Genomic DNA, 27,966 nt, shown 5'->3' with positions numbered 1-27,966 from the left:
CTCAAGGGGCCTTGTCTCGTTGTTAGTGGCATCTCCGCTATGCCCGGAATCCTGCATCTTTCCAACGAGTTGTTGCTTGAGATCTGCTCGCACCTCAGACCGTATCCACTACTGAACATTACGGGGCGCCCGTTCCATTGCTGGACACGCGCACTCAAAGAGCATGATCGCGCTTCCTTCGATAAGATCCATACAGTGAGCTCTCTGGTGCGCTCGTGCCGATACCTGTATGCGGCTCTCATCAGTCAGTTGTACGAATACGTGCCGCTCCTCACGAGCTACCGTGGCTGGGAAAAGTTCATGAGGACAGTGGCAGAGCACGAGGAACTCGGCGACTACGTTCGATACGTTTCCATCTACCTTCCGGGGGACAAAACGATCGCGGATGTCTACCAGCTATTCTGGCTGCCGAGCTTGGACACCCTGGACCTCCGTGGATACGCAGCATGGCACGCCACCGAGTTCGAGGGGGGTGAGAGCCCCGTAGGTACATCGACAATCCAAACGATGCGCCTGCTCCACTGCGGTGCGCACGAAGAGGCGTTGAAAGAGCTGCTGAAGTTCCCGCGGGCCTTGGGGGAGCTATGGTACGAGGTCAACCAAGCCGCATGGGACGGGCGGTACGAGGGCGAGCCCGCGGTGGAGTTTACCTGCGAGGCGGCGCGCCGCTGCGTGGCCGCCCACGCCGGGTCGCTCGAGAAGCTGGTTTTCACCCGCCCGCCCCTGGATCATGAGGGCCTAGGCTACGGCGACGCGGTCGATCTCGAGGACTTGGAGCGCCTGCGCAGCCTGTCCATCCACCAGGTCTTTCTGGTCGGCCTGATTTCCAATACTCACGTGTCCCGGTGCCTGCCCCAAAGCCTGGAGGAGCTCGAGGTTTTCTACGATGATAGCGGCTATGTCGACTTCCTCGACGAGGACGGCGATATATCTCATCCGCATTGGCTGCTGACGCTGTTAGAGGAACTTAAAAGGCCGGACAGCAAGCTTAAGAACTTGAATCGGGTTAGGGTTGTAGCGCTGGAGTGGCACAACGGAGAGGAGGACGCAGAGGATGAGCACGACTCGAGTAATGCTAGTAGCCCCAGCGGCCGTGATTCGCAGGGCCCGGGTGACGTTCAGCTTCGGGGCCACCCCAATTCGCCGTGGCGGCCACCCGAGCTGCTCTTGGATCTCCTCGTGGAAGCCGGGGTATGCTTCAGCATCTTTCTGCACCCTGAGAGACGCGCAAGACTGACGCCAGAGCACGTCAAAGGGTTCGACGATGCGTGGGAAGACGACTGGGACCCGGAAACAGAAGATCCGCCATCGTTCGTCTGAAAAAAAACAAAAAAAAACAGAGGGCCTTACGTCAAGCCCTCCCCGGCTGCAGAATCTCGAGGTCAATTACAGTAGTATATTTCACTTCGATAGCAGGGGTAACGGAAGCCGTAGCAAATACTGATGGCGAGTCAGAACAGACTCTCAATCGATTTGCCCACGGCCCGCGGGGGGCTCAAGCTCAGCAGGGAGCTTCGGCGATTCGACGCTGGAAAAGTTTGACCTGAAGAAACAAGCACGCCCTTGCGAATTACGGAAGATGACGCGAGACTACCCAACGGCCTAGCGACCTTAGAATACTCGAGGTTCAGGTAACACGTGCGCTTACTAACCTTATCGCCCGCGTGGGTTGCGTAAGGGCTTTCGCCTCATGATGGGGGCTCGCGAAGATTGACGATACTGTATAAATCATGCCAGAGCCCGAAACTAGGGGTCGAAGCAAGCAATTGTTGCTCGTTCGTTGGTGACGTAGTTGGAACTTGGAAGACGCAGAGGAGGGAAGATGCCATCCCCGATTCATTTCCAACATGGCACTCGTCCGAAGATGGCCCCACAACACCAGCGTGTCATCGGTGATGCTGCATTGGAGATCAGATCAGCTTAGCAAAGTCTGTAGGAAGATTTGAAGTGAGATAATTCGACATAAAGGACACATCGTGGGCAAATAGTTGTGGCGGATGCGAGAAAGAGAGAGAGCGGCATTAAAAGAGCAGCAGCATCAATCCGGATTGCACCCAATTATATATATCTCGGGGCTAGCCTAGTAGCCTGTGGCTGGAAGAGGCAAACCAGCCCACAACTTCTCTCTCTCTCTCTCGCCCGCCCGGTAGATGCAATCCGGGGAACGTGTCTTGGCCCTTTTTGCCCCTCTGGTTCCCCATTGATTTGACCCCAAAAACACTGTTTGCTCCCTTCCTCGTGCTTACCGACGGGCGCCGACGAAATAAATACATAGGGATTTAATACCACCTGGTGAGACCTGCTGCGCCGGCTTTTGTCTTCCCCAGACCATTTCCAATTGCCTGTTATTCCCAGCCCGCTTTCCGCCCGCCCACTCTTGGGTTTCTTGGAACAAAAACAAGCTCAAATTCCCACCCCAATCTCCCTCTTATTCCCGGAGATCCCGTTCCCCTCAAACCCCCCCTTTGCTTGTCTCAGCCTCAATCCAATTCCCATTACTAAATCCGGACGGCGGCGGCAGTATCTCCCTGCGCTTCCCTCCCTCTCGGGCTTGGGCAAAAACTCGGCGTTTAGAGGGGAGTTTAAGACCGCTCCGGCGGGTTTCCTGCGTGTCGCATGGCTTCGTCGCACTTTGTGCAAGTGCTACCGCCGGCATCGTCATCCTCCTCCCAGCTGCCCCAACTACCACCACAATACGGGCACTATCAACCGCAACCGCAACCGCAGCAGCCGCAACAGCAACAGCAACAGCAACAGCAACAGCAACAGCAAATAATACCACCACCTCAGCATCCGGGGTCGGTCACGTCGCCGACCGGTTCGGTCATCCTCACGCCCACCTCGGCCAATACCATCTACTCATCGCCCTCGTCGTCCTTTCACGTCAAGAATGAGATTGACGACCGAGACGGCAGCGTGGGCGCCGCCGAGGCATCGGAGCCCTCGAGGAAGAAGCAAAAGCGCAACAAGCCGACTCTGTCGTGCCATGAATGCGTAGAGCGCAAAACGAAAGTGAGTTTTCTTTTCCCTCCTCCTCCTCCTTCTTCTTATCTACCGTAACATGGCGTTTCTTGGCCTCTCCATTACCTGTTACAACCTCTTCAAATGAAAACTGCGGATCGCGAACTACTACTCGTGCTATGTTTCCTCCTCATTCGACATTTGACCCTTTGGCATTCCCCCTCCCTAATGATTACGGCGAGAGCAAGCCGGCTGTAAAAAACGAGGGTTTGTATATACTTATACTATGGCGCGTGTGGTGTGATCAATCAGTCAGGCAGTCAGTCAATCAAGCAAGCGAGCAAGCAATCCATGCGCATAATATAGCTCGACACTGTCTCACCCAGTTTCTTGTGTGACAAGTGTCTCTAGGGACGATCTCCAATGATTGGTCCCAAGCCCGTTTGGCAAGTGCACATCCGGGCACTCGTGTATCCACACATACTACATACAGATACTGCAGATCTGATGTGTAGATGTAGGGGCACACACGGCCGACCAGAGGCAACATTGGTCATTTCCATCACCCGGTGTAACCTCTTCATGCTGACCGACTTGAAAACAGTGCGATAGAGGCCGGCCACACTGCCTGGCCTGTTAGTATATACCTCCCTATATTTCCGCATCATCGGATCGTACCCGTGGATGGAGGCTGATATTAGCGATCTAGGCATCAAGCGGCAGACCGAGTGTCAATATGCACATGTTGCGAACCTACTCGAGTGAGTTTGCTTTTATTGGCCGCTCGTCCTCTCTCTGCGTAGTCCCCAACGGCATGACTCATACATGTATATATCTAGGGAGACAACTCGCTCGGCAACAAATAGCCGGAGGATGACCAAACCGCCCAAAAAGAAGATGTCCATGGCCGATTTGGGGGGAGATGTCCGACCCCCTGTGCCCAATATCGCAGACAGGGGTCTTCCAATGGGCCGCGTCACAGCAGCCCGGGGCTCCGTCGCCTTGTCCACGGGTCTTCTGTCCAATGTCCCGTGGTCCCTGCCCACGGCCTCGAACGTGTTCGGCATCGGGTCCGAACACCCGTTTGCCAACTACTGGACGTGCGAAGGCGGCTTGCCCGAGGTCATCGGCGTCATGCCCGAGAAGATGCAGGCCGATATGCTACTAGGCCAGTACTTTGAGTGTGTCGATCCAATCTATCCCATGATCCATCGCCAGACATTCTACGCCGATTACGAACACTTTTGGTCCTTGCCGCAGGCGGAAAAAGAACGATCCGATGCCGCTCTCGTGGCGCTCATCTTTGTCATGCTCGCCATGGGCACCCAGTTCGTCACCTCGACAAACCCGAGGGATCACAAACAGACGGCCGAGTTCTATGCCTCGGCTTCGAACCAGGCTTTGCGCATGAGCTCGTATCTCAGTACGGCATCGATCCGTTCGGTGCAGGCCATGGTGCTCATCTGCTATTTCTTGATCAACGATAACCATGCCTCGGACGGTTGGGCGTTTGCAGGCATACTGATGCGTCAGGCGTACGCCATGGGCTTACACCGGGACCCCAAGATTGGTAAGTATACTTGGAATTCAATTCCCCTGAAAAGCCAATTTGTCACATGTGCTGATATGACTTTTCCTAGTCACCCCTGACGCTACCCCATTTGAGAAGACGCAGCGGCGCAAGCTGTGGCAGGCAGTCCTCCTGCAAGACACATTTATGACTGTGCTGTTGTCTCTGCCTCCCAGCGCAACCCACAACGACGTAAACGTGGAAGACCTGACAGACGACTCGTCGAGCATTGCCAGCGAAGACCCTACGGACACGGCGTATATTCGTGGATCCTGGACCCTGGCAAACCTGGTACAAGAAACCATTTGCAGCCCGCGGTCGCTGGACCTGCCCATCTGCGCGACGCAGCGGCAAAAGTCGAAGCTGATTGGCGACTTCCGAGCCGTATACCGCTCGTTCCCCGACGTCTTCCGGTCGTGGGACACGGAATCTCTCGCTCACCTTGCCGCCAACAACAAGCGCATCGTACGCCAGACTTTGTTCCTCACGAGCAACTACTACCACAACCTGATGCTCGTCCACGCATCCGAGAGCCCAGATGTTCCCGTCAACATCCGCGCGGCCCTCGAGGCGGCCCACGAGGCCATTACGGCCTTCTTCATGCTCTATACCCTCTTCGACCACGACGCCCGTGTCTGGTGGGTCTTCAACCACCGGGCGTTTCTCGAGGCTTTGTGCATCGGAAACCTCCTCCGCGACTACGCTCTCAAGGAGAGCAATGCCCTGGCCGCCGGGGTGCCTATGGCTTCTTACGGGGCAGACGGGGGAATCGCTACCGATATCGAAAAGGCGGAAAGGGATCCGGTGTTTGCTCGGGCTCGGGCTGATATAAGTAAGGCTCCTCATGTCCTTTGCTCCCAGGCAACTTCCATCATTCCTACTTCTCTTTCATCTGAGCCCTTTTCCCTCCTCAAATGTTCCTTCTTGCCAGCTGTAGGGACCATCTCGTGTCACAAGTCCTGATCCTTATACCCACCAACATGCTCTTAGATTACCAGAAACTGACACTCATCTACTGCAGCTCGTATGTTGAACATCATGAAGGTCATGGGAGACGAAGGATCCGATGTCGCGCGGACGCGTGTCGCTGTACTAAGCGACTTCCTGCAAGTAGCCCCGGTGTAGGAAAGGTTTATCGTCACCGCCGCTGTCTTCGTGTGCTAACCTTTGCCCCTCTCTCCTCTCCAGAACGTAATACCACACGGCAAAAACGGGGGAATCAGACAGGGGAAGAACCATGCAGGTCAAACGAGGGGAGAATAATATCAAAGACTACAAAGATGTATGTGAATCAAACACACGATGTGTATACATCTTCCAGCCGCGCCTTGATGGCTGGCTGGCTATATGGAGAGGCGCAAATCGCGCCACGGGGGCATTTGAAGCTATACAGACAGGCTCCATGGAAGTCTTAGGAAACAAATTTCAGCGGCGCAAGATTGTGTTTACTTGGAAACTTGGGAAATATGGGAAACATAGGGGGGCAAGTAAGTGATGGGTCTGCCTGCACCCTGGCGGCTTGGGTTGGACTCGAAACGCCCATCAGGTATTGCACGCTGGGTTATGATATGCATTGGAAACGAATGGTATATATAAATATCTATATCAATTGGAAGGACGCCTGGCTAGGCCTTGCACAGATAGATTTTGCTCACCCGATGATGCTTCACATGCAGTGTCACGGAGGGTTGGTTGGGTATCTCAAGGGGAAAAGCTAATTGACTGTTTGAAACCGCCCGCGACAACAATACTCCCGTGTGTGTATTGTTTTGTTTTATATCAACCAAAATGCCGGAAAGAAGAAAGAAAAGGGATAGAATTTGCTCGCCAGAAACCCAGTCGCAATTACTACTAGTCTATCTACCTCAATCAAACTAGCTTTATTCGTACAATTATTCGTCGTTAGGGGACGGGTCATAAGGTCATATCAGTTGGGGGATTTGGGGTGGTGCGTGGTAGGCAGTGTAGTTAGTAGTAACCTGCCTGCCTGCCTGGGCCCAAGGAGGTGGACGAGAGGCAATGGCTGCACTGGTGAGGAGGTTTCGGGGTATCTCAGGAGCGATTGTTCCTACCAAACGTGTCCCTGAGCCAGTGCAGAGGGCCTCCTCCACCACCACCACCACCTCCTGACCTGTCACTGCTCCGCTCGCTGAAGGTGGACCGGCGGCTCAACGGCGAAGGGCTCCTAACCCTCGAGGGCTGATAGGCCGGCGGGTTCATAGGAGGAGAGTTTGAACTTCGTCTTTGCGAAGCGCTTCTCGAATCGGAAGACAGACCACCCGTAGCCCTAATCGAATCGATACGGTCCCGCGCGCTTTGGCGCAGGTTCGTCCTACGGCGTTCCGCAGCACTCGGCCGTGAGCTCGACGACGGTTCCGCCTCCGAAGCTGCTGCGGGTGCCTCGTCTCTCTGAGGCTGGCCCGCCGACTCGCCTTCGACCGGTGATCGGCAGATGGGGCAGGTATTGTGCTCCTTGAGCCATAAGACTACGCATTCATCGTGGAACCAGTGCTTACATGGCAGCACGATAACTTCGTCTCCCAGCCCCACGTCGTCAATGCAAATTGTGCATTCGCCTTTGAGTTCAGGTCCCAGCATTTGCTCATCCAGTTTCTTCCTGGGCAGCTTGGATATCGTGTCCTCCGAAGCCGGAGGCGGGGCGTTCGACTGGGGGTTCGCCTCCATTAGGTTTGTGATGATACGGTCCAAAGCCTCCTGGGAGTGTACGGCGTCGCCATGGATAGCGTTCGGGTTGAGCACTGTCGAAAACAGATGTTGCAAAATAGCAGGGAAATCCATTCCAGGACCGCCAGGACCACCGGGACCACCAGGCTGACCGGGAAACGCCCGACCGCCCAGATCATTTTCGTCGTCGCCATGCGCATTGGGAAAGTTGGGAGGCATGGGGAAGGGAGCATGGGTTCCAGCACGTCCGAAAATGTCACCAAAGACCCTGGGATTTCTATTAGCACTGGATGACGAGAATGACACCAAAGTAATCCTAGAGGATCCAAGGTTGCGGCGGAAAGGGATATCGTACGATTGAAAGGGATCTTCTGGCGGGCCACCGTTACCACCGGGTCGGATCGTTCGGGTGCTGCCGCTGGTAATGGTGAAGCTGCTCACTCCAGAGTAGGGTCCAGACTGGAATCTGGTCACGCGGACTTGGGGACCGCCACCGCCCTCCCCGACTCCCCCAAACATGGGCTGGGGGCCGTTCCTACTGACCACGCCTGCCCCGTTGATGCTGCTCAGAAGTTCCGTGAACCTTCTAATGACGTCCTCTTGACTGTCTGGTCTCGCGCGTTCTTGACTGCGCGGGTTTTGCGCGTCTGGGGTGCGGAAAGTTGAGCGGCGCCGGAAGATACCGCCCGGTATGTGATGATGCATGTGCTCTTCAATGTCTTCTTCATCGGGATCCGAGTCGGTGTCGTGGAGGGTGCGGCGGTTGGGGCGGTTGAAGGGACCTAGATCAGGCGCATCATCGTACTCTGCTCTAGGATCATTCTCTGGATCGACCTGGCAAAACAGTGATCAGCATTCGATCGCAACTCAATGCTCGAAAGGCGCGAGCTTACTATTTCAGTCGCCTCGCAATGGCAGCGAGGGCAAGGGAGGCCTTGCTCATCCCGGTACCACTCGTTCTCGCACTGGTGGCAATAGACTACCTCGCGACCCGCCGAAGCATCAAGATGCTGGCCCGCTCGGGGATTGTTGGATGCCATTGCTTGGTGCCTTTCGTCGTCCGGTTCCCGTTGCTGGTTGGCGGCGAAGGCAGCAAGTCCGAGGCCGAGTGCGAGGCCGCCAAGTCGAAGAACGCCGCGGAAAGCCACAGTGTTGGACTTTGCTTCAGCTGTCGATCTAAGAACGCCCAAAGTTCGATCGAGGTGGCCGGTTGGGGAAATGGTGTGTTGATGATACGAGGATCGTTTCGATCCAGGCTGGCACGAACCCTATTATCGCGCGCAGTGGGTGGTCCAAAATAATTTGCCCGTCTCGACTGCTTTTATGTTGTAGGTAGAATATACGCTGGCTTGTTGCTCTGTGTAGTCTGCGTCAGCGGTCAATAGGCGGGGAGAGAGCATTAGGTAATTTGTAGGAGCATGCCGTGACCAGGCTGGAAACTCGAAACAGAGGGTCTTAATAAAAGCAGGGAGCAGGCATGGTGGAAGGGAAAGGACGATGAATACAACTGCGGCCTGCCGATGACATGACCTGGTGGGACTCGCAGTGATGCAATCCGACAAGGCTGACTATGACTGCGACTGGGGCCAAGGAAGGACTTCAGCAGAGAGGGGAACCAAGAATTGAACGCAGTGCCGCCTGGTAGTGGTATGCCCCCGTGTGCGACCAAGACTATGTATCAAACTGCTTGCTCCTTGTTGGCCTGTTCAACATTCACTCGCAATGCACACCTGGAGACGGGAGTCATGGAATTGTCGGGCTTGTTCTAACGGTCTTCTGGGAGGTGGATCTGATAACGGAAGAAGCGATCAAGCATGCTTGTCACGTACCTCTGTGCGGTACTCCTCTGGGTGGAGTTGGTCCAAGAAACTCCAGTGATGCAGCTGTCTTGAATGCAAGCAAACCACTCGGATTCGGCATGCAACCAATGGCCGTTGGCTAGACCGGATCAAAGACTAGGAGTTCTGATGGATGGTCAGAACAACGACACAAGGCGGGAGCTGTTCCTGGGCAAGGTAGGTATGTAGGTATGTAGGTGGTAGGTATCCCTTGCGGCAGTATCGATATGGTACCTCAATGGCGGGACTGGGTATCGATAAAGTGCCTGCAGTGCTTGCAGTGCGCTGCGCAGGGATCTAGGCAATGATGGGATGAATGAATGGATAAATGTAAGGAATACGATCGCTTACCTTATTACTAGTCGCGATGGTCGCGTCGGCACTGCGTGTCAAATGATGGGCACTTATTAGCGGTCCCGATGGGTTGGCGTGGATGTATTGGATGTACGAAGACAGGAAAGGAAAGGCTTTATTTTATTCTACTTTGGTAAGTGCTGGCAATGGGCAGTGTACGGTTAATGCTGGGTTGCTTGCTGGCATCTTTTGTCCATGGCCAGCGACCCCCTTCTCCTGCTTTCGTCATGTTTCGATTCGCCGACCGGGAGGGGCAATCGATCGCAATGACATATCCATCCCAACTGCCAGCGTTGAGCCCGAGCGGACCCCGACAACCGATAGCGCACCGCCACATAAATTACTGGTCAGCTGGGGTTATTGCGCCAGGCTGCCAGGATTATTATCATGTACTTCGAACCGGTTGACAGCCAATCCATCGAGTCGGCTACATCAGGCTATACGCTGTCGAGTTGGCAGTTATTGGCTTCTCGATTTCTGACCCGGATGTGGGCAGGCGGGAAGACTTGCCATATATAACCCAAGTATGTCTTCCAGGCTGCCCCGCCCAGATCTGCTCTTTATACCGAAGACGGGGGCACTCGTAGCCAGCTTAGAAGGTGCTTGCAGTAAATCTTGTTGTTCATTCTCGAATTCTCTGTGGCTACATGTGAAGACCAACGCTGTATCGAAAAGCCGGTCTTGCGACCAGCCCGCTCAATAGGTCCATCCAGTAACGTCTATGATTACAAGGAGCCGTCCTGCCTGGCGTGCCCCGAATACATCCTCGGGCATTGTACAAAGAACGAAGTCAGACACACGCAAAAACGCCCATTAGCCATCCCTCCCTTCACCAGCAGTGGTGGCTTTCCTCGCTCTTTCCCCTCATGATTATAGTGCTCGTATGTATTCATTGTCCTTTATAGTCGTACAGCGACGCCCACACTCATCTCCGGCGTCCGCGGAAGAGGATGCCGCCCACGACACCGGCGGCGATTGCAACACCACTTATAATCGCAACGCCCATGAGCCCCTCCTTGGCGACCTTGTCGTCGATCAGCCTCCGCAGGTCGGCAGACTGCATGTTCATGGGCTCCTTCTCCAGCAGCAGGTCGTTGTACCGTCTCGCCTCGCCGTAGTTGCCGAGCTTATAGTTGCCCAGCGCCAGGTAGTAGAGGCATTCCCGGCGGCGCTCGGGGGACACGCGGAAGATCTCGGACAGCAGCTGCACGCCGGTTTGTTGGTCGTTGCGGGAGTTGGACTTGACCAGGCCCCAGGCGTAGTTGAACTTGGTCTGGACGCCGACCATGTCCCCCTCCTTCTCGTACTGGCTGCGCAGGACTTGCAGCTCATCGGGCTTGAGCGGCGTTTCCGCGTCGACGGCGTCTATCGGGTTTCATATTATCAGCACATATTTTACTTCTCGGTTACCACGGGTCAGAGGAAAACAAATAAAAAAGAGGGACCTACGTGGTAGGGCGGTCATGTTGACTGTTATATGGGATTATGAAGGGTTGTCTTCTAATAATTTATATGACAGTGCGCCTAGTGAAGGTAGAGAAAACCGCAATGTCACTTTGGAATATGACGCTTGGGGGAGATATATATCAAGCTGATCGTACGGGCGGGTGGATACGAAGACGAGGGTGCAGTCGGCAGAGGCAGTTCAATAAGTAAAGTAGTGTGGCGGGAGCTTGGAAGAAAGAAGAGTGCGGAACAAGTGGTCCTGTGGCTACAACCATGCGACCAGCAAAAAGTATGACGCACCCTTTGGCCCGCTGAAAGCTCTCCCACCAAGCCGATAAGACCCCCCGATAGTCGTCCCTGGTAACAAAAAGCTAATGTTTTGCCATTTACCCTTTTGGGTTAAACCGGTTTTCCATGCGATCCTCGAAGATTTTAGCGCACACCTAATTAGTAGACTGGGGATGGAAGATTGACGTGTCTGTCAATAGTACAAGCATCCATCAATACTTTTACACAAACAGACTGAAGATCTCCTACTGAACCGATATACAAATACAACACCGACACTCGTCAGAACAGACCCCCATACCCATTGAAGACGTACAACTGCATCGCACGACGACGACAACCACCGCCACAATGCTTCTCGACGAAGATCCCGCAACCGTACGTCCTGAAGACACAACCCAGCCGCAGCAACGATTCGTTCAATAACTAATCTCAAATCTCCGAGACAGCTCATCCACCACACCATCAACAACTTCAACATCGGCCCCGACAAGACAGCCATCTCACGGATCCACGACTCCCTCTCGACCCTGTCCCAAGCCCGGGACCTCCGCGTGCGCGAAGCGGAGCAGTCCCTCAAGAAGTCGACGCGGCAGCTGCACACCCTGCAATCCCAGTACGAAGAGCTAACGGCCGCGCACTCCTCGTCGGCGCACGCGTCGGAGATCGCGCGGCTCGACACGCAAAAGTTCCGCACCGCGAAAGCCGCGTCGGACCTGGAGATGGAGGCCGAGCGGCTCGGCAGCGCGGCGGCGGACCTGGCGGCGCGGCTGCAGGAGCTCGAGGCGCAGGGCGTCGAGGGCGGCGCGACGGGGTCCACGAGCGGCAACGGCGCCGGCGACTCGGCCCTCGACGACGAGGTCCTGCTGCGCCTCAAGGTCTACCGCAGCCTCGGCATCGAGATTGAGCGCGACGGCGGCCGCGACGGCGACTTTGCCCGCGCCGTCGTCCGCAACGACCGCAAGGGCGACGTCCACGTCGTCAACATCGACAAGAAGTTCTCGCGCTACTTCTACGCCAACTACTTCTGGAACCAGCTGTAAACCGCTTCGGCGTGCGGCGGCTGCCCGAGCCCGGCACTCTGGCAATCATTTCTTCGATGGAGAAGGAATGAATACGATGCTCATGACAGGATACGAATAGGCGTTCAGGGGTTTTAGGGGAGTACTATATACCACAACACTGTCTTTGAATCACTCAATTCTCTAGTGGTCTAGGCAGATTAGGATGGCAAGAAAGGTATGGCCATCAAGGTGTCGTGACTAGATCAGTCTTGAACTCATTATACGGCTCTACGGACGTCAAGATAGGCAGTGGAGTAATGGAGAAAATCAACTTTTTTGTTGTTGGAAGTTCCATAATCCGATATATACACAAGAAGCGTTCCTTTTGATAAGCCTATGAATGCTACACGGTTCATTAATCATGAGATCGCCACCTTTTGCACCGAATTGTATTGTAACAGATTGCAGCACTCAATATCGATCGCATTGGTCTCCCTCACGACCCTTATCGGACAATGGGCAAGGAAGTTGATGTCGATACTCGATTCTGAGTAATGTCAGGGGATGGATATTCGAATATTGCATATGATAATCAGCGTGCTCCTTTACCGTCGGCATGTCTCAAACACAGATTTTCTTAGCTGCGGAAGATGTATAAGGCGGGAAATAGCCGTCCCGATCAAGGCTGGTAAACGCTTCCATCTTCCTCGTCGGCGTCCTACTTCGCGAGCTGTTGGGACTGCTCGTGCTCATGGATTTTCGCAAGTCGGGCGGACTCGTCGAGCCCGTCCGGGGACTCACTCTCGCCAGCGTACCCGCGCCCGCCAGACCAGAGATAATCACCGCACTGCCGCTGTGCGCGCGGAAGTGGTAGCGGAGGGGATCGGGCATTTCCAGCCGCGAGTTCAGACTCTCCCACACGCGCTCATCCTCGGTGTTCTGGTCGCTCCGCCACCCGCCGACGCCCTCAAAGTCCCGACCCAGGCCCGCAGGGGGTCCCAGCGAGGCGCCGCTGCCGCCGTCCAGGCCGCCGATCAGCGGAGTGATAGCGGTGATGCTCCCGGCCCTGCTGCTCCTCCGCCGCCGCCGTTGGGCCCGCGGCGACGACATGGTCTCGGGCGAAGGCGGTCGCGTAATCTGCGGCGAGGCGACGGCGCTCGCCAGTCTACTGCTGGTGGGCGACTGGATGTACTGCTGCGGTTGGCCGTGGCCCAGGACGACGTAGCGGATAGTCTCCATGCCGACGTCGAAGTAGACCCAGAAGAGCCGAAGGAAGAGGACGGCGAAGGCGAGGACGGTGGTGATGCCAGCACAGATGGCCAGTGGCAAAGCGACGAAGATCATAAAGGGGAATACGAAGAACTGAAGCGGGTTGAATAGCGCCATGGCGCTTTGTGGTTGTTGATACCGAGAGCGTGGCTTCTGCATTGGTTCTGAGGTTTTTGGCTGACTCGGGGACTTGGAGCAAACAGGCGGAGGGCGAGGCGAGGGCTGATCAGATGGAGGACGATTCGAGAAAAGGAGCGACGGTTGACGTCTCACATTGTCAAAGGCTGTCGAGAGAGGAGAAAGGTTGAGGAAAAGTCATAGGATGTTTGGTCGCTCCTTCCAGTCCGAAGATGCGAACTGAAAGCAAGTGGGAGGATAGGGAGATAAATGGTACGATATGAGATTCGAGGGCAGGGAAGAGTAGGTAGAAGTAGGGATGCAGTTGACAATGCGTCAGTCGGGGGTGACACAGGAGCGGAGCAAGAGCGATTGATCAATGATACGAATCGAAGGATATATCGGACCACACCACCCCCAAAGCCAAGATATACATGGACTACCACACACGGACGGTTAGAGAGACCTGCCCTCCAGTGTCAGTAGTACAACACGCAACCGGGAGGGGAGGCTTTTCGAGCGTGTTTACGCAGTGTTCCAGCAACCCCCTCGGAGCTCTCAATAGGTACCAGTACCAGGACTGATAGCGAGACGACGAATCAGAGTTTCGGTAGTGCCAAGGCGACTCAGCTATGAATAAATGCAAAGTTATCGGAATGACGGAGGCAGGCCCATTGTAGGTTAGGGACAGAGTTGGATAGGATTTGATTTGGGGGGATATTGTCGCAGTGCAGGTTGGAGAGAAGTGGAGGAGAGCGCGCGCGCGAATGAGTGAGTGTAAAGCACACAGTAAGCTTGGGCGGGCGGACGATATGCACGCCATCCTGCAGGGCAGAGCAAGACGTAACTTTCACGTGAAGGCCCGTTGCACTTGGCCTTTAGACCCTGGTCCCTGTGGAGAGTGAAGTAGAGAGGTAGAGAGATCAAATCGACCCCCAGGAAACGCCCGCCTCCAAATTACCTCCTCGAGAAACTGTCACAGCATGGTATCTACCTTCCTTATCAAATGATGCAGGTATGCAGGTGCCTGACTTTTTTTTACCTACCCGGCTCTTCAGCCATCCATGTGGCTAGCGGGTGAGCAGTCATATTCTCAGCGACGTTGCGCATCAAACTCAACAGCCACCTCGCAGGCACTGACTGACAGGGAGACAGGGAGACAGGCCAGGCCAGAAGCCAGGCCTCGGGACCAGCAGCTCGGCCATCGGGGATCGGCGGATCCTGGTCTCGATAGATCTCAGCCTATTTTTGGCGGGGACACATCATCGGGCCCGGGGCATATGTCAATCACTACCTAGCTAGAGTGCGCATAGGTCGACTTTGGCTTTCGGGGTTCAATTCTCATGGGGAGATTTCACAAGGAACAGACAGCAGACTGTTTCTTTTTGCAACTTGACAGGCGGTACTGAATAAGTAAGCCACCAAATTGTTGCATCGTCGTATGCACATAATACGACAGACCTGAGACTCTGGGGTAGCGGGGCAATGGGGATGGAGAAATAGTGGTGGCGCTTGCCTCGAGGAAACGAGAGAGAGTGCCCTTACCATCGTTCTGGACTAACCGGATCTAGTACCAGCGGCTACGGTATGCGCAATTCGATATATCGGTTGCGCCTAACACTTGAATTGGCCAAAGGTTCAAAATTGGTTGTTTCGGTGGTGTTGATAACGGGTAGTCCGAAGTTTTGTCATCGCCCTTACTGGAGCTGGACAAAAGACATCAATTAGAACTTGCATGACTCAATCGTGGACCGACTGAAGTATCGATATGGCGATATTCACCCATCTGCATTGCATCTCTCAAAGCCTCGGCATCAGGTCGCTTTCTCACAACCACAGCTGCGCCTCGGGATTTCTTTCTATCAGGCCATCGAACCACCGTCGAGCCATTCGCCTACTTGATCGACAAGCAGCAGTGCCGCTGCAACGGTAGCCCTGTTTGCTTACGGCAAGCGACCGGTCGATTCTGGCAGGGGGCTTGACGAGCTGGCTGTTTTCATACTGATTCAATTGGAGTGTAAGTTCCACACGAATGATATCATCCAACCCCCCATTTCCCCACCCTCTCAATCGCACTCCAGATGCCAGAGGCTCTTGTAGGCACTCCTCTCAGAAGCCATCTCGACCGCCAAATTGCCATGACACAATAAAGAGCGCGCCGAGACCGATTTCGACTGACTGATCGGCAATATTTAGATCTATGCCTATCGCTGTCGCCCTGTTGGTAAGAGAAAGAGACGCCTGAGAAATGTGGTAGGCCCTTCAGTCTCAAGGTTCACCCTTTTAGCTGATCTATTGACGGCACTCACCGGCCTGAACCTTGACCCCTGGGAATACCTAAAGTTCTGCATGCCAAACGCTATCATATGCGCGCTTTCCTTACTGCCTGCAGTCTGCGTACAAATCCGAGAGCCTGTGAATTGGTTGCTGCATCGCAGATCATCCTAGGCTTCTGGAGCGTCGTTCGATTTTGGTGGATCGCCATCATCTGATACTGTCGCATAACAATTTCCCTCGTCTTTGTGCGTGATATTGCCAGCTGGACTAGCAGGAACCTGGCTCCAGCCGCTATCTTGTCCAGAAAGTCGGCGCATTCCGGGTAGCGGTAAAACGGTTGTGGTTGCCATTGGGACACCTCCAGGCGCCGCTTTGCTAGGGACGGACGGCTGTCGGATATCTCGCACGGTATATTCTGTGAAGGTCCCTGGGGAGAAAATAAAACGCGCGCAGCACAATGTGTCAGCAGCACATTGACTCTGAAGGAGTGGAGTCCTCCTCAGGAGGTACTTCAGCAAGACCCCTATTCCACAGGAGTAGCTTGAACCCTGACACAGAACCTTTCCCCTGGGACGTGGGTGTCTTTGACGCCCACTGCCACCCCACGGATACCATGTCATCGGTGGCCACAATCCCGCATATGAATGCCCGGGGCTTGACGGTCATGTCCACACGCTTGCAAGACCAAGACTTGGTTTTCAATGTGGCGCTCGAGCAAGGGGTCCAAGACAAAGATGCCCTGTTCTCACAGCAAGCCTCCCACGAGAAGCGCTTTATACCATCATTTGGTTGGCACCCTTGGTTTTCGTACCAGATCTACGATGATACGACCCCTAATGCTTCAAACCATGACGGGTCTGCGGAGAGTAAGATCGCACATTATGACCAGATTCTGGCGCCCGCGCCGTCCGCCAAGAACCCAGGGTTTAGCGCGGGGCTTCCGAACCCTCGGCCTCTCTCCCAATTTATCCAAGAGACGCGGGAGCGACTCGAGAAGTCGCCGTTTGCCCTGGTGGGGGAGGTCGGTCTCGACAAAGCGTTTCGGATCCCCGAGAGTTGGACCTCCTCGCCAGATGCTGAACAGGCGCCACAAAGAGACGAGAGCTTAACCCCCGGGGGGCGAGAAGGCCGGCAGCTCAGCCCACACCGTGTTTCTTTGGATCACCAGTCCGCGATACTCAAAGCGCAGCTGAAGCTGGCGGGGGAGTTGAATCGTGCGGCCAGTGTTCACGGCGTCCAGGTGCATGGCGCACTCTACAATGTACTGGCCGAGTGTTGGAAGGGCCACGAGAAGGAGGTCTTATCCAAACGAGAGAAGAAACGCATAGCCGCCAACGCGGAGAACTTTGAGACATCCGACGAAGAGGGCGATGGCGAAGGCAAAGCGAAGCAGCAGCAAGAAATAAAGCCGTTCCCGCCACGCATATGTCTGCACTCCTACTCCGGGCCGGTCAACATGCTGCGACAGTATATCCACCCTTCGGTCCCCGCGGCCATCTTCTTCTCCTTCTCGGTAGCCATCAACTGGGACCCCGAGGCCGGCTCCGAGGGGGACAAGAATAAAAAGACGGCCGACGCCATCCGCGCCACGCCTGACGACCGCGTCCTTGTGGAAAGCGACCTGCACACCGCGGGGCCCCGGATGGACCAGGCGCTCGAGGACGCCTGCCGGCTCGTCTGCGATATCAAGGGCTGGCCTCTCCGCGAAGGCGTCGAGAGGCTGGCTAGGAATTGGAGGCATTTCGTCTTTGGTGACGAGTCATGATGGTGGTTCCAGCTGCCGCCCTTATCAAGCATCCTCCACTCCTGGTCCGGTGTATATGTATATTATAACAGTATTGTCTGGGATGTTAAATGCCCAACCAAATACATAAATAAGCTGTGGGTCACTTGCGTAAGTGGGCTGGCTAGCTAGGTGCTGAGCTCATAGCAACAAGTCCTCTGGATGGAAACAAATACATACATACACACGAATAGAATGTTGATATCATCCAAAACGCAACCCTGAGTGTTCCAACGTGTTCGTATATTCATGGTATATATAGCTGATTTCGAGGCCCATGGTGGTACCCCCCTTTCAGCAATTAAACGCACCTGCCATCACTTCGTGATTGTGACAGGTGAGTGAACTTATTATTGATTCCGCTAGATTCGAAATAACATCTGCGCCGAAACCCCTTGGTTTGCCTGATGGTAAAATTCCTAGAAAGACAGGTATTTGTACAGCACGTTCGAAAATATAAAGAGCAAAGAAGAAGGAAAGTAAAAAGGCTTTTGTGAGGCAGCTAGCTCTCTTTCTGTCTACCTCTGGACTTTCCCCAGTACTTCGTTGAGCGGCGAGCCCACCACCGTCGAGTTGTCGCTCGACGGCGTATACGTGGTGCCGCCTGGCGTGTACAGGAGGCCGTTGGGTACATGGCTGGCCGAGTCGAGGCTCACGCGGCTAAGCGGCCGTTCCTCGTACGCCGGCAGCTCCTCGTCTATGGAGATGCCGTCGGAAAACGTGGAGCGGCGGCTCCGCGACGCGAAATAGGCGGGGCTGGGAGTGAACCGTGGGGGTGGAGGCTGAGGTTGGTGTTGTTGGTAGTGACTGTGGTGGTGGTGATGGTGGCGGGCGGCGGCTCTCCTCGTCCGGCCCTCTTCGGCCGCCATGACCATGTCGCCCACGGCGTCGGCGACGCTGCGGAAGGAGGCCAGGTCCTGCTCCATGGTCGTCGACATGTCGGAATCGGACTCGGAGACCGAGACGTCGTCCTCGGTGTCCGAAATGCTGTAACTCGTGATAGGGTGATTGTTGTTGTTGTGGCCGCTGCTGCTGCTAGCATGGAGCCGGCGCAGGATCGCCTCCTTTTCCTCGTCCTCAAGGCTGCGCCGCGAAAAGGTTTCACGGAATCGGCGCATCAGCTCACCGAACTTGGCCCGCATGGCGGCCTTGGTGGCGACGCGGTGTTCGCGCGCAAGCGCCCGCCGGTTGGGGTTGTTGGGGTGGCGGCGCTCTTGTCGGCGGTCGCTGCGCTCGGCGCGAGTCTTGGTGCAAAAGGGGTACAGCAAGAGGGATAAGATGAGGCCGAATACCATGATGACCGTAGGGGCAATGATGACCGTCCACTTAAAGGCGGAGAGACGACGTTCCTTCTCGGGTTCGGAAGACATGGTTGTTTGCGGGCGAGTGCGCGGGCTGCCTTGGCGAGTCAGCTGGGACTGTTGCTTTTGGAACGAGTTGTCATCGCCAACACGAATGGATACGTCGTAGTCCTCTGTGGTTGACTCGTCGACCGGTTGGTCCTCGACATTCTCGCTGTGGTGCACATTCTGCAAGGGGTTGTTGCGGAAATACGTGCTCAGCCGACCATGAGCTTTCTTCCAAGCTGAGAAAACGAAACACTTGAGGCTTTCACAACCTGTGCGCTCCGACTCCTCTCGCACATAACCAAATTCATCTGACAAGACCTTCTCCTTGAGGGCAATCTTTTCTTGCAGCTTCAGCAGTTGGGACTTCATCCGTGCGAGCTCAGCGAGCTCATCGTTCAGCTTCCGGCCGTCACTGTCCTCCTCGACCGTGGGGATGTTGATGACGGATTCGGCTCCGTCGACGTAAGTGACCGAGACGGGAAACTGCTGATGGAATAGCGTGGAGAAGCCGACATTTTCAACCGGCCTGCCGTCGATATTGACGACGTTGAACCTCAACAGCTGCTCGGCGCGGTGGTCTGATTCCACACAGTCGAAATGCCAGTCACCGACTATTATGCGGCCGTTGTCGATGATGATGGGGCCAGACCCGCGACCCTCTTCGTCTTGTGGAAGCTGGTCTCCATTGAGTGTAACATTTCCGTAGCCGCAGGGCTCGGCAGACTCAAGGACATCTAATTGCAGGTGCTGGAGATTTCATGATATTTAGTTCTAGGGCCAGATGACTCTGTCTTGTTGATGAGAGAGATGGGAGTGGGTGGGTGAGTGAGTAAGTGAGTGGATGAGTGTGCACTTACAGCGTCACCGAGGAGATTGCCATAATATTCCTGGAGGCCGAGTTGAATGACCGCAGCGGGTCCTGTATACCCAGAAACTGATCAATCAAGAATAAGTTAGAATCTATCCGTTTGTTGTGGACGACTAATGCCAAGCAGGATCTTGCATACCATCTCGGTTTCCTGCGATGGAAGCCGTTGCTAAGACCGGCCACAGTAACAAAGCCGTGGTGTGGAGACTGACACGCATCTTGACGGGCGTATGCGTGTGTCCTGTCGCCTACCGAGGGCGAAAACCAAGAAGCCGACTCGACCACCAGACCTGCAAACGAAAAGTATGAGTCAAAGAAAAACAATCGCCTCCTGCCTAGAGATAGGAAAACCTGGCGTGGCAAGCGTACGAAAGCATCCACGAGTGCGAAAATGGACCCGAAGAGAAAGGAAAGGTTGCTTCAATTGAGCAATACGGGGGCGCCGGTACCTTTCTTACAGCAAGCGAACTTGGGAATTCGGCTGCCTAAATCGTATGTAGGTCTGTCCAGCTGGGCTGGGGGAGGGGACCGACGGGGACCGACAACCACCTACTACTAACCATCACCCCGCGCTCAAAGCATACGTGGACTCTTGAGCATCGCCACACTCTTAGCTTGAAGTGGTAAGGAAACAACTACGAGCATGCAAAGCTAGCCATCGATATGATGCTTTTCAAACATCTTGTATAGAGGGATATTCCACGAGGATATTCCCATTTGAGTCGTGAAAGTTTAGCATCAGACAGGACTGGCCATAAGAGAGCATGGAGAAATCCAGCGTCCCAAGGTAATCCAGAAGTTGGTGATAGCAGCAGTTTTTGAACCCCCATCCTCAATAGGCTTAGTCCCCTACAAGATGATATGATGACCTGCAGCAATTCAGACCAATGTGACATGACGTCCTTGCAGTATTTTGCAAAAGTACAAGTTCATCCTCATCGAGAGAAGATCAATCAATCATGTGAGGGTGGGATTCTACAGACATACAGGTAGGACCACCGCGAGCCGCGGGTTCAGTGCATGGACTCCAGCTCAATTCCAGGCTGTTGGGTGTAAGTCAGTAAGGTACCGAAGTACCGGGTCTGTGCTGAAACCTCTGGCAGTCTGCCCCACGTTGGGTGGAAGCTGTCGAGAGGTAAGGTTAAGGCTAAAGCGTGCATCACCAGTAGCAGCCTTGCCAAGATCAATCTGGTGATGATTGTTTGTTTCCTCAATTTCGGTGACGTTCGCTCAACACTTCACTTCGACCACTCCTTCGCAACCTGCAGCTACGTCCCCCGTTGGCGCAAACCCCCAAGATGGTCAGTCGACGCCCTCAATCGCGCGCCCGGAATTCCTGCTAACTGATTTCTGTGCGCGGCAGTTGCCCCTCGGTCTCTTGAATGCGGCGCAAGGCCACCCCATGCTGGTCGAGCTCAAGAACGGCGAAACCCTCAACGGCCACTTGGTCCAATGCGACACATGGATGAACCTGACGCTGAAGGAGGTCATCCAAACGAGTCCGGTATGCGCCAGTAACAAAAAAGAAATATCAGGGCGAAGGAGATCGGGTGACTGATGGGATCATGCGTTTAGGAAGGCGACAAGTTCGTACGACTGCCCGAGGTCTACATTAAGGGCAACAACGTAAGTCGGCGCTGCGCAACCCCTTTTTTACTTGGATTACTACAGGCTCTGACGGCTGCTACAGATCAAGTACCTGAGAGTCCCCGACGAAATCATCGACCTCGTCAAAGATCAACAGCAGAACCAGCAAGGAGGCTTCCGTGGAGGACGTGGCGGTGGCCGGGGAGACCACGGCGGCAGGGGAGGCGACAGAGGAGGCCGCGGCGGCCGCGGTCAGGGCAGAGGCCGTGGAAGGGGGCGCGGCGCTTGAGTCGACTGTCGCATTTGGTATGAGGAAGGCTACAAACTGCGAGGCGGAATGCCCAACAACCATGGGAGATCCGCACGTCTACAGGACGAACGACATGTACGGAGCCCCTGAATCTGACGGTCCGGCCGATTCTCTCGAGAGAAGAGAACTGCGTTCCGATGCGCTACATGTAGCATGAGATACCCACCAACAGCGCAAGGGGAGCTTGTTGTTGGTACTCTGGCAGTTCCAGATGCCCCTTTTTGCCGGGCATTGGGAGGAAAAGGGATAATGCATAGCTCATGACAAGACAATAAAATAAGGACCCCCCATTGAAGAGCAACAGTCTCTTCATGGCACGCAATATCACTTCCGCCAGCAACCACAGGAACAAACCTCCACCAACAACGGCACCTGTCTTGATTATACCGCTTGATTATACCGCTTGATTATACCGCTTGATTATACCGTTTACTCCAGATTGCGACAGTGGAGTAACCGAGTACTACTATTAAAGTATACCTACTGTTGAAGTTATTATTCCAGAAGAGACGTGACTGGTTTATTCCACTCCTAGGGACCTGTCACGTGACGGCGGAACTTCGTTGATTGAAGCCATCTCAACTGTATAGTGGGTCCCCAGCTTAATCCTAGTAGTAGTGGGCACAATTTATTACTGCACATCCTCAGTACGTTTCGCACGTCTACACTGGCAGTGCAAAAGCGCCAATTGCCGCGGCCAGAGCGTTTTGACAGCTTCAATGCCGGGGGAGCGCGTAGTAGCCGACGGCCTATGGCGCTGTCTGTGTCCTTCAGTCGATGCTAAGGCCCTGTCCAAAGCTTTACAGCAGCCTTTGGTCCTTCCTATACGAACGCCGACCATCTTGGATCGCGCCCATGGCGCCTACGCCGGTCCAGCATGTACGAGGGGCTATCGAACCGAAACCTCACCGGAACGCGTCCTGAACAAGGCATCCAATCTTCTGAAGATGCCACCGCGAGTTCATCGGAAGCCGACCTCCCTTGTCCGCCATCCCAACAGGCGCCAAAGTCGTGCGCAAGATGCCTACGAGCGCTACTTTGACCGCATGGCGAAGCGACTCCCCGAGATACCTCGCGTACTGCTTGCAGGGACCCCTCCCTCCGACTCGGACCTCGAACGCATAGACACCTCGACTCTGCTCAGGGCGCTCCAAGAGCTTCTGACGGCGCAATGGCAGTATCACTGCATTGCCGCAATTGTAGAGCACCTTGTGGCCAAGCGGGGCATGAAGCCAGATGCCTTTCTCTACGAATGCCTCATCAAAGTCAACGTGGATCCGAAATACGGCTCCGCAGAGATAGTCGGCAAACTTCTGAACGAGATGGTGTCTGCAGGGTGCCTTCCTAACTCTGCTGTATACCATGGCGTGCTCGAAGTGCTTGCAGTGCACCCGGACTACGTGCTACGAACGAAGGTTCTCCGAGACATGAAACAAGCATGGATTGAACCGACATTTCAAGGTCTCGTTGCGGTCACGGTCGGGCTTCTTCGAGACGGTCAATACGAGCTGGCTTTGGAGAAGCTGGAAGCGCTGAACACGGGAGACATGGACGTTCCGCCGTGGCTGTATGACATCTTCATATACACATTTACCAACATGGGTATGCACGCGGAAGCGCTAATGATCGTGCAACACCGGCTGCGAGATCCCGAACTGGGGGTCGCGGGCAATATGTGGTATGCTTTGTTGGAGGCATTTAGTCGGGATTCATATTACGACGGCGTGAGCTATATCTGGGAGCGTAAGGTGGCGCCTGCTATCCTGGTTCCTTCCGACGGGATGGTTCTCGACGTATTGAACACCGCCTCGAGGAATGGCGATGCTGGTCTAGCTGCTGAAGCCCTCGACATGCTTTCGAAGCGTGGGAAGAAGCTGGAACTACACCATTTCGAGCCATTGATGGAGATACACGCTCGGGAGAATGACCTCAAGAGAGCTTTTCTGACCCTGGGCCTTATGGCCAAGGCGGGTTTGCAGCCCGACCTGTCCAGCACCCGTGAGATATATGCTGTGTTGCGAGATTCCCCGGAGAAGACCGAAGAGGCCATCGCGATCCTACTTGAAATTGGAATCAACGACCAGATTCCCATGACAGCTTTCAATGTTGTCCTCGAGGCAAAGCTTCAACATGGAGGCTTCAAGTCGGGTTTGGACACATACCGAAGCGTTCGCCGGATATCTGCTTCACCACCGAATCTGGCGACTTTCCACTTGTTACTCTCTCGCTGCACGCTATTGAAATCCCTGCAGTTCATCTTGGCTGAGATGGAGGGATTCTCTGTCAAGCCAGACAGCTACGCCTGGAACCGGACGCTGCTGATCTGCACATTAAACCCGCAGTACGAGCATGCGTTCCGCTACCTTGATCTTGCCAAGTCAAGAGCCATAGATGGCGAGGTGGGCGACTGGTGGATGGACCGCGATACGGCTCTTGCGCTTATCCGCAGGTGCATCATAGCGGAAGACGGCCGTGTTCAGGGGCTCATTGCGACCTGCAAGGAGAGGGGCATGGAGACAATCGAGTCCGATGTTCGCGACCTAATCTACCGTTTACAACAAGGGCAGGATCCGGGAAACGAGCAACTTCAAGAGCCGGCCATGGGTCCGGCAGAGACTGTATTACCCGTCTCACCAGCATCACCTGAGCTGATAGCCCAGGGGTCGTCAAACTGACGCTAGCCGCCTCGGTCAGGGTCAACTCTCGTTAGCTAGATAATAAAGCCTGAGGCTGTTTGTTACATGTAAGATGCTCGCCAAATCCCAGAATCTGGTTGGATTTCTAAGCTCGGCCCAATAGTTGTTTCCTGGCCGGGAATGATGCAAAATGGGAGATCTAAGACGATGGCAAGCTTTTGGCCAATCATATGTTGATATGCCCGGGGAGGGCTGGAGTTATCGCTGATAAATCCGTGCGCCCGCTCATTAGGCGTGAGCTTACTTGCCTAGCTCGGGGGCTACTACTGTATACGTGGAGGGGCTTAAGTCCAGATATGGTGTACGCTTTACCTTTTCGGTCTTCAGCCGCTGAGTCAACCCGGTGAACCCTTCGATTTGTCATAAGGCTGCTTACGAGGATGGAGGTGCCGATATAGATTCCATCTAGAAACAGACTCTCCAGTGTTCCGATGGCTTGGTTCTATCTTGGAGCTAGAGAGCACTACTTCCTGACGCCTTGCCGCAGATATGCCCGGCTATTGGTAATCTCCGCGCTGGCATGATGTGATTCAGTTAAGCTCCTTCTAGACAGTGATTGGGAATAGTGACTTATGTAGTCAACCAACATGGAGTCAAGCCTTCTCGAAGTTGGGCGCCATGCCAAGAATGGGGATGTTGGGTTATATAAGTCCGGGGGTATTCTCTCGGGCTCAATGAGGTCTGGTGACAGGCACAGCCATTGGTATACCGGTACAGTCAGTTTGATCGAAAAGCTGCTGCTAGTCTCGCGCCGCCATGTCACACATCATACGGGATGCTCCTGTTGGGCAGGTCCTCCGCCTACTCACCGGAAACCGCATACTCAAGTATCCCGAAGAGGAAGACGACTTCAGACTCCCGGAGACATGGACACAGCTACTCAATCCCGGAAGCAGCGACGCGACACCCCCACAGCCGTCGGGCATTCTACAAGCTTCGTCGTCAACTTCATCCACAAGTCCCACCGATGACGAGGAGAAACAACAAAACAGGGCAGAGGCAGATGGGGCACCCTACAAGGCGGCCCTAGCCCGGACGAAGAGCCGCGAGGAGACGGTGCCCAACACGGCGGACCGGCTCGAGGTCGACCAGCAACACGATCTCGAGAAGACCAAGTCGATCCCCATCGTGCCGCGCCGGACTCAGGAGGGTGCCATCCTCGTCGACTGGTATTACACCGACGACGCAGCGAACCCGCAGAACTGGTCGTCGCTGCGCCGGGGACTGGTGGCTTGGATCATATGCACTTACACCTTCGTCGTCTACACGTCCTCGGCCATCTACACGACGTCCGAGGAGGGGATCATCGAGGCTTTCGGCGTCAACATGACGGCGGCCTCGCTGGGCCTGGCCCTGTTCGTGCTGGGCTACGGCGTCGGCCCCCTGCTGTTCTCGCCCCTCAGCGAGCTGCCCAGCATCGGTCGGAATCCGGTATACATATGGACCATGTTCTTGTTCGTCATCGTCTCCATCCCCGCCGCCCTGGTGCAGAACTTTGCGGGGCTCATGGTCTTGCGGTTCCTGCAGGGCTTGTTCGGGTCGCCGTGTCTGGCGAATGGGGCTGCGTCATTCGGGGATATGTACTCCATGATGGCCCTGCCGTACGCTATGAGTGAGTGTCTTCCATGTCCCTCACGAGCCAAATGAACAATGCTGACTGACCACTTTTCCATAGTCGCCTGGGTATCTGCTGCTTACTGCGGACCCGCGCTGGGCCCCCTGCTTTCCGGCTTCTCGGTTCCCGCAAAGGGGTGGCGGTGGTCTCTCCTGGAGATCCTGTGGGCGGGCGCGCCCGTCTTTGTCGCCATGTTCCTCTTCCTGCCCGAGACCTCGACGCCCAACCTGCTGCTCCGGCGGGCCCAGCGCCTCCGCAAGCTGACGGGCTCGTCTCGCTTCATGTCGCAGTCCGAGATCGACGAGCGCAACCTCGACCGGCGGGCCGTGCTCGTCAGCGCCCTGATCAAACCGCTCGAGATCACCGTCAAGGACCCGGCCATCCTGTTCGTGCAGGTCTACACGGCCATCATCTACGGCATCTACTACTCCTTCTTCGAGGTCTTCCCGCTCGTGTACCCGGTCTACTACGGCATGAACTACGGCCAGATCGGCCTGCTGTTCCTGTGCATCATGGTCGCTTGCCTGCTCGGCGTCGTCGTCTACGTCTCCTACCTCTACTTCTACATGGACCCCCGCGTCCGCGCCCGCGGATTCCCCGTCCAGGAGACCCGCCTCGTGCCCGCCCTCATCGCCGCGTTCGGCCCCACCGTCGGCCTGTTCATCTTCGCCTGGACCGCGCGCCCGGACATCCACTGGATCGCGCCCACGATCGGCATCACCATCTACGGCGCCACCGTCTTCGTGGTGATGCAGTGCATCTTCGTCTACGTGCCGCTCAGCTACCCGCAGTACGCCGCCAGCCTGTTCGCCGGCAACGACTTCTTCCGCAGCGCGCTCGCGTTCGCGAGCATCCTCTTCGCCAAGCCCTTGTTCGAAAACCTGGGCGTCGCGCGCGGGACCACCCTGCTGGGCGGGCTGAGCACCATTGGTATTGTTGGGATCTGGGTCCTGTATTTCTACGGGGCTAGGTTGCGGGCTTTGAGCAAGTTTGCGGTTGCTTCGGATTGATAGTGGAAAGAACTAGGAGGAGGTTGAGAGAAGCCCTGGTCACACGAATTATGAATATAGGACAGCACATACTGTAGACGTTTAAGGGGAATAGAGCATGATATGGCCGAACTTAGCAGCCATGAACAATACCACTACGTATTCGTTGCACTAGTGGCTTTTTCGTCAATTGGCAGTTATTCCATTCCATACATCAAACATCTTCGAACCAAGCAATTCCCACTGCGCGAACAGTAGTTTCTTGGCGGGGATTTGCTCTTGAAGTACGAGAACCATCCAAACACAACCCGTCGGATGATCGACATTCAAAGTTTGATCGTTTTGTCAGCTGGGTTTCGCATCTCAGGCCCGTTGCCGCACGGGTAGGTACCTAGATATGCCGTGAATTACGCGCTTTCCCTCGTCACATTACAATTCGCTTTCAGAAGGGCTTTTGCTACCATTAGTGACGGCCTTCTTGCGGATCTTGAATAATGTTCTCTCGATCCTGCGCCACCATCGGACGCTGACACCAAGCTCATTCAAGCGTTCCACGTCCTACTTGGGAGGTATTGAATAAGCTCTTTTGGAGTAATACGTGGATAGCGATGACGATCTTGAAGTACCAAGGTGATGTTGTGTTGGTGTCTCTCCCAAGAAGTACTTTTTGAGATCCATATCATAGATTCCCCGCCCGAGGCCACCAACACAGACAATATAGGGTAACGAGAAGTTGCCGTTAACTGACTGAACTTGCTTGGTTGTATCAGTAATACGCTTTTTCCCTTTGTATTTTCCGGGCTTTTGAAAGTCGGTATACTGAATATTCAAGACGATAGGGTCCCGGGTCGGGTTTAAATAAAGACACACTCTCTCTGCACCGAGCTTCGAAATCCAGATGTTTCCCCCGCGGCAGCCGGCCAGTCGGTTCAAACACCTATACTAGCAGAGTACGTAGGG

The 27,966-nt window shown here is 54.9% G+C and overlaps 11 protein-coding genes across 11 annotated transcripts; 7 read left to right on the top strand and 4 right to left on the bottom strand.

The window, feature by feature from the left end:
- Positions 1–39: 39 nt before the first annotated feature.
- Positions 40–1,320, top strand: PG985_003990 (uncharacterized protein; the record flags this gene model as incomplete). The annotated part of the gene is made up of 1 exon (XM_066823759.1): positions 40–1,320. The coding sequence occupies one exon, from the start codon at positions 40–42 to the stop codon at positions 1,318–1,320; it is 1,281 nt and encodes a 426-aa protein (XP_066686919.1).
- Positions 1,321–2,616: 1,296 nt separating this feature from the next.
- PG985_003989 (uncharacterized protein) lies at positions 2,617–5,656 on the top strand (the record flags this gene model as incomplete). Its single annotated transcript, XM_066823758.1, has 5 exons — positions 2,617–3,012; positions 3,574–3,722; positions 3,801–4,531; positions 4,602–5,363; positions 5,553–5,656. The coding sequence occupies 5 exons, from the start codon at positions 2,617–2,619 to the stop codon at positions 5,654–5,656; spliced, it is 2,142 nt and encodes a 713-aa protein (XP_066686918.1).
- A 927-nt stretch (positions 5,657–6,583) lies between these two features.
- Positions 6,584–8,256, bottom strand: PG985_003988 (uncharacterized protein; the record flags this gene model as incomplete). Its single annotated transcript, XM_066823757.1, has 2 exons — positions 6,584–8,050; positions 8,110–8,256. 2 exons carry the CDS (start codon positions 8,254–8,256, stop codon positions 6,584–6,586), a joined length of 1,614 nt encoding a protein of 537 aa, XP_066686917.1.
- Positions 8,257–10,333: 2,077 nt separating this feature from the next.
- On the bottom strand, positions 10,334–10,873 carry PG985_003987 (Mitochondrial fission 1 protein; the record flags this gene model as incomplete). The annotated part of the gene is made up of 2 exons (XM_066823756.1): positions 10,334–10,773; positions 10,858–10,873. The coding sequence occupies 2 exons, from the start codon at positions 10,871–10,873 to the stop codon at positions 10,334–10,336; spliced, it is 456 nt and encodes a 151-aa protein (XP_066686916.1).
- A 620-nt stretch (positions 10,874–11,493) lies between these two features.
- PG985_003986 (kinetochore-associated Ndc80 complex subunit spc24) lies at positions 11,494–12,185 on the top strand (the record flags this gene model as incomplete). The annotated part of the gene is made up of 2 exons (XM_066823755.1): positions 11,494–11,520; positions 11,592–12,185. 2 exons carry the CDS (start codon positions 11,494–11,496, stop codon positions 12,183–12,185), a joined length of 621 nt encoding a protein of 206 aa, XP_066686915.1.
- A 582-nt stretch (positions 12,186–12,767) lies between these two features.
- PG985_003985 (uncharacterized protein) lies at positions 12,768–13,532 on the bottom strand (the record flags this gene model as incomplete). Its single annotated transcript, XM_066823754.1, has 1 exon — positions 12,768–13,532. The coding sequence occupies one exon, from the start codon at positions 13,530–13,532 to the stop codon at positions 12,768–12,770; it is 765 nt and encodes a 254-aa protein (XP_066686914.1).
- A 2,734-nt stretch (positions 13,533–16,266) lies between these two features.
- PG985_003984 (uncharacterized protein) lies at positions 16,267–17,574 on the top strand (the record flags this gene model as incomplete). Its single annotated transcript, XM_066823753.1, has 1 exon — positions 16,267–17,574. The coding sequence occupies one exon, from the start codon at positions 16,267–16,269 to the stop codon at positions 17,572–17,574; it is 1,308 nt and encodes a 435-aa protein (XP_066686913.1).
- Positions 17,575–18,110: 536 nt separating this feature from the next.
- Positions 18,111–20,027, bottom strand: PG985_003983 (uncharacterized protein; the record flags this gene model as incomplete). The annotated part of the gene is made up of 3 exons (XM_066823752.1): positions 18,111–19,688; positions 19,799–19,875; positions 19,949–20,027. The coding sequence occupies 3 exons, from the start codon at positions 20,025–20,027 to the stop codon at positions 18,111–18,113; spliced, it is 1,734 nt and encodes a 577-aa protein (XP_066686912.1).
- A 1,080-nt stretch (positions 20,028–21,107) lies between these two features.
- On the top strand, positions 21,108–21,685 carry PG985_003982 (uncharacterized protein; the record flags this gene model as incomplete). Its single annotated transcript, XM_066823751.1, has 4 exons — positions 21,108–21,110; positions 21,173–21,313; positions 21,385–21,435; positions 21,500–21,685. The coding sequence occupies 4 exons, from the start codon at positions 21,108–21,110 to the stop codon at positions 21,683–21,685; spliced, it is 381 nt and encodes a 126-aa protein (XP_066686911.1).
- Positions 21,686–22,425: 740 nt separating this feature from the next.
- On the top strand, positions 22,426–24,381 carry PG985_003981 (uncharacterized protein; the record flags this gene model as incomplete). The annotated part of the gene is made up of 1 exon (XM_066823750.1): positions 22,426–24,381. The coding sequence occupies one exon, from the start codon at positions 22,426–22,428 to the stop codon at positions 24,379–24,381; it is 1,956 nt and encodes a 651-aa protein (XP_066686910.1).
- Positions 24,382–25,158: 777 nt separating this feature from the next.
- On the top strand, positions 25,159–27,027 carry PG985_003980 (cycloheximide resistance; the record flags this gene model as incomplete). Its single annotated transcript, XM_066823749.1, has 2 exons — positions 25,159–26,014; positions 26,078–27,027. The coding sequence occupies 2 exons, from the start codon at positions 25,159–25,161 to the stop codon at positions 27,025–27,027; spliced, it is 1,806 nt and encodes a 601-aa protein (XP_066686909.1).
- Positions 27,028–27,966: the final 939 nt, after the last annotated feature.

Source organism: Apiospora marii (assembly GCF_038362585.1).
Source record: "Apiospora marii strain CBS 49790 chromosome Unknown utg000003l_segment0_segment0, whole genome shotgun sequence".
NCBI lineage: Eukaryota > Fungi > Ascomycota > Sordariomycetes > Amphisphaeriales > Apiosporaceae > Apiospora > Apiospora marii.
Note: the sequence above shows the minus strand (reverse complement) of the source record. Positions and strands in the feature narration are given on the sequence as shown.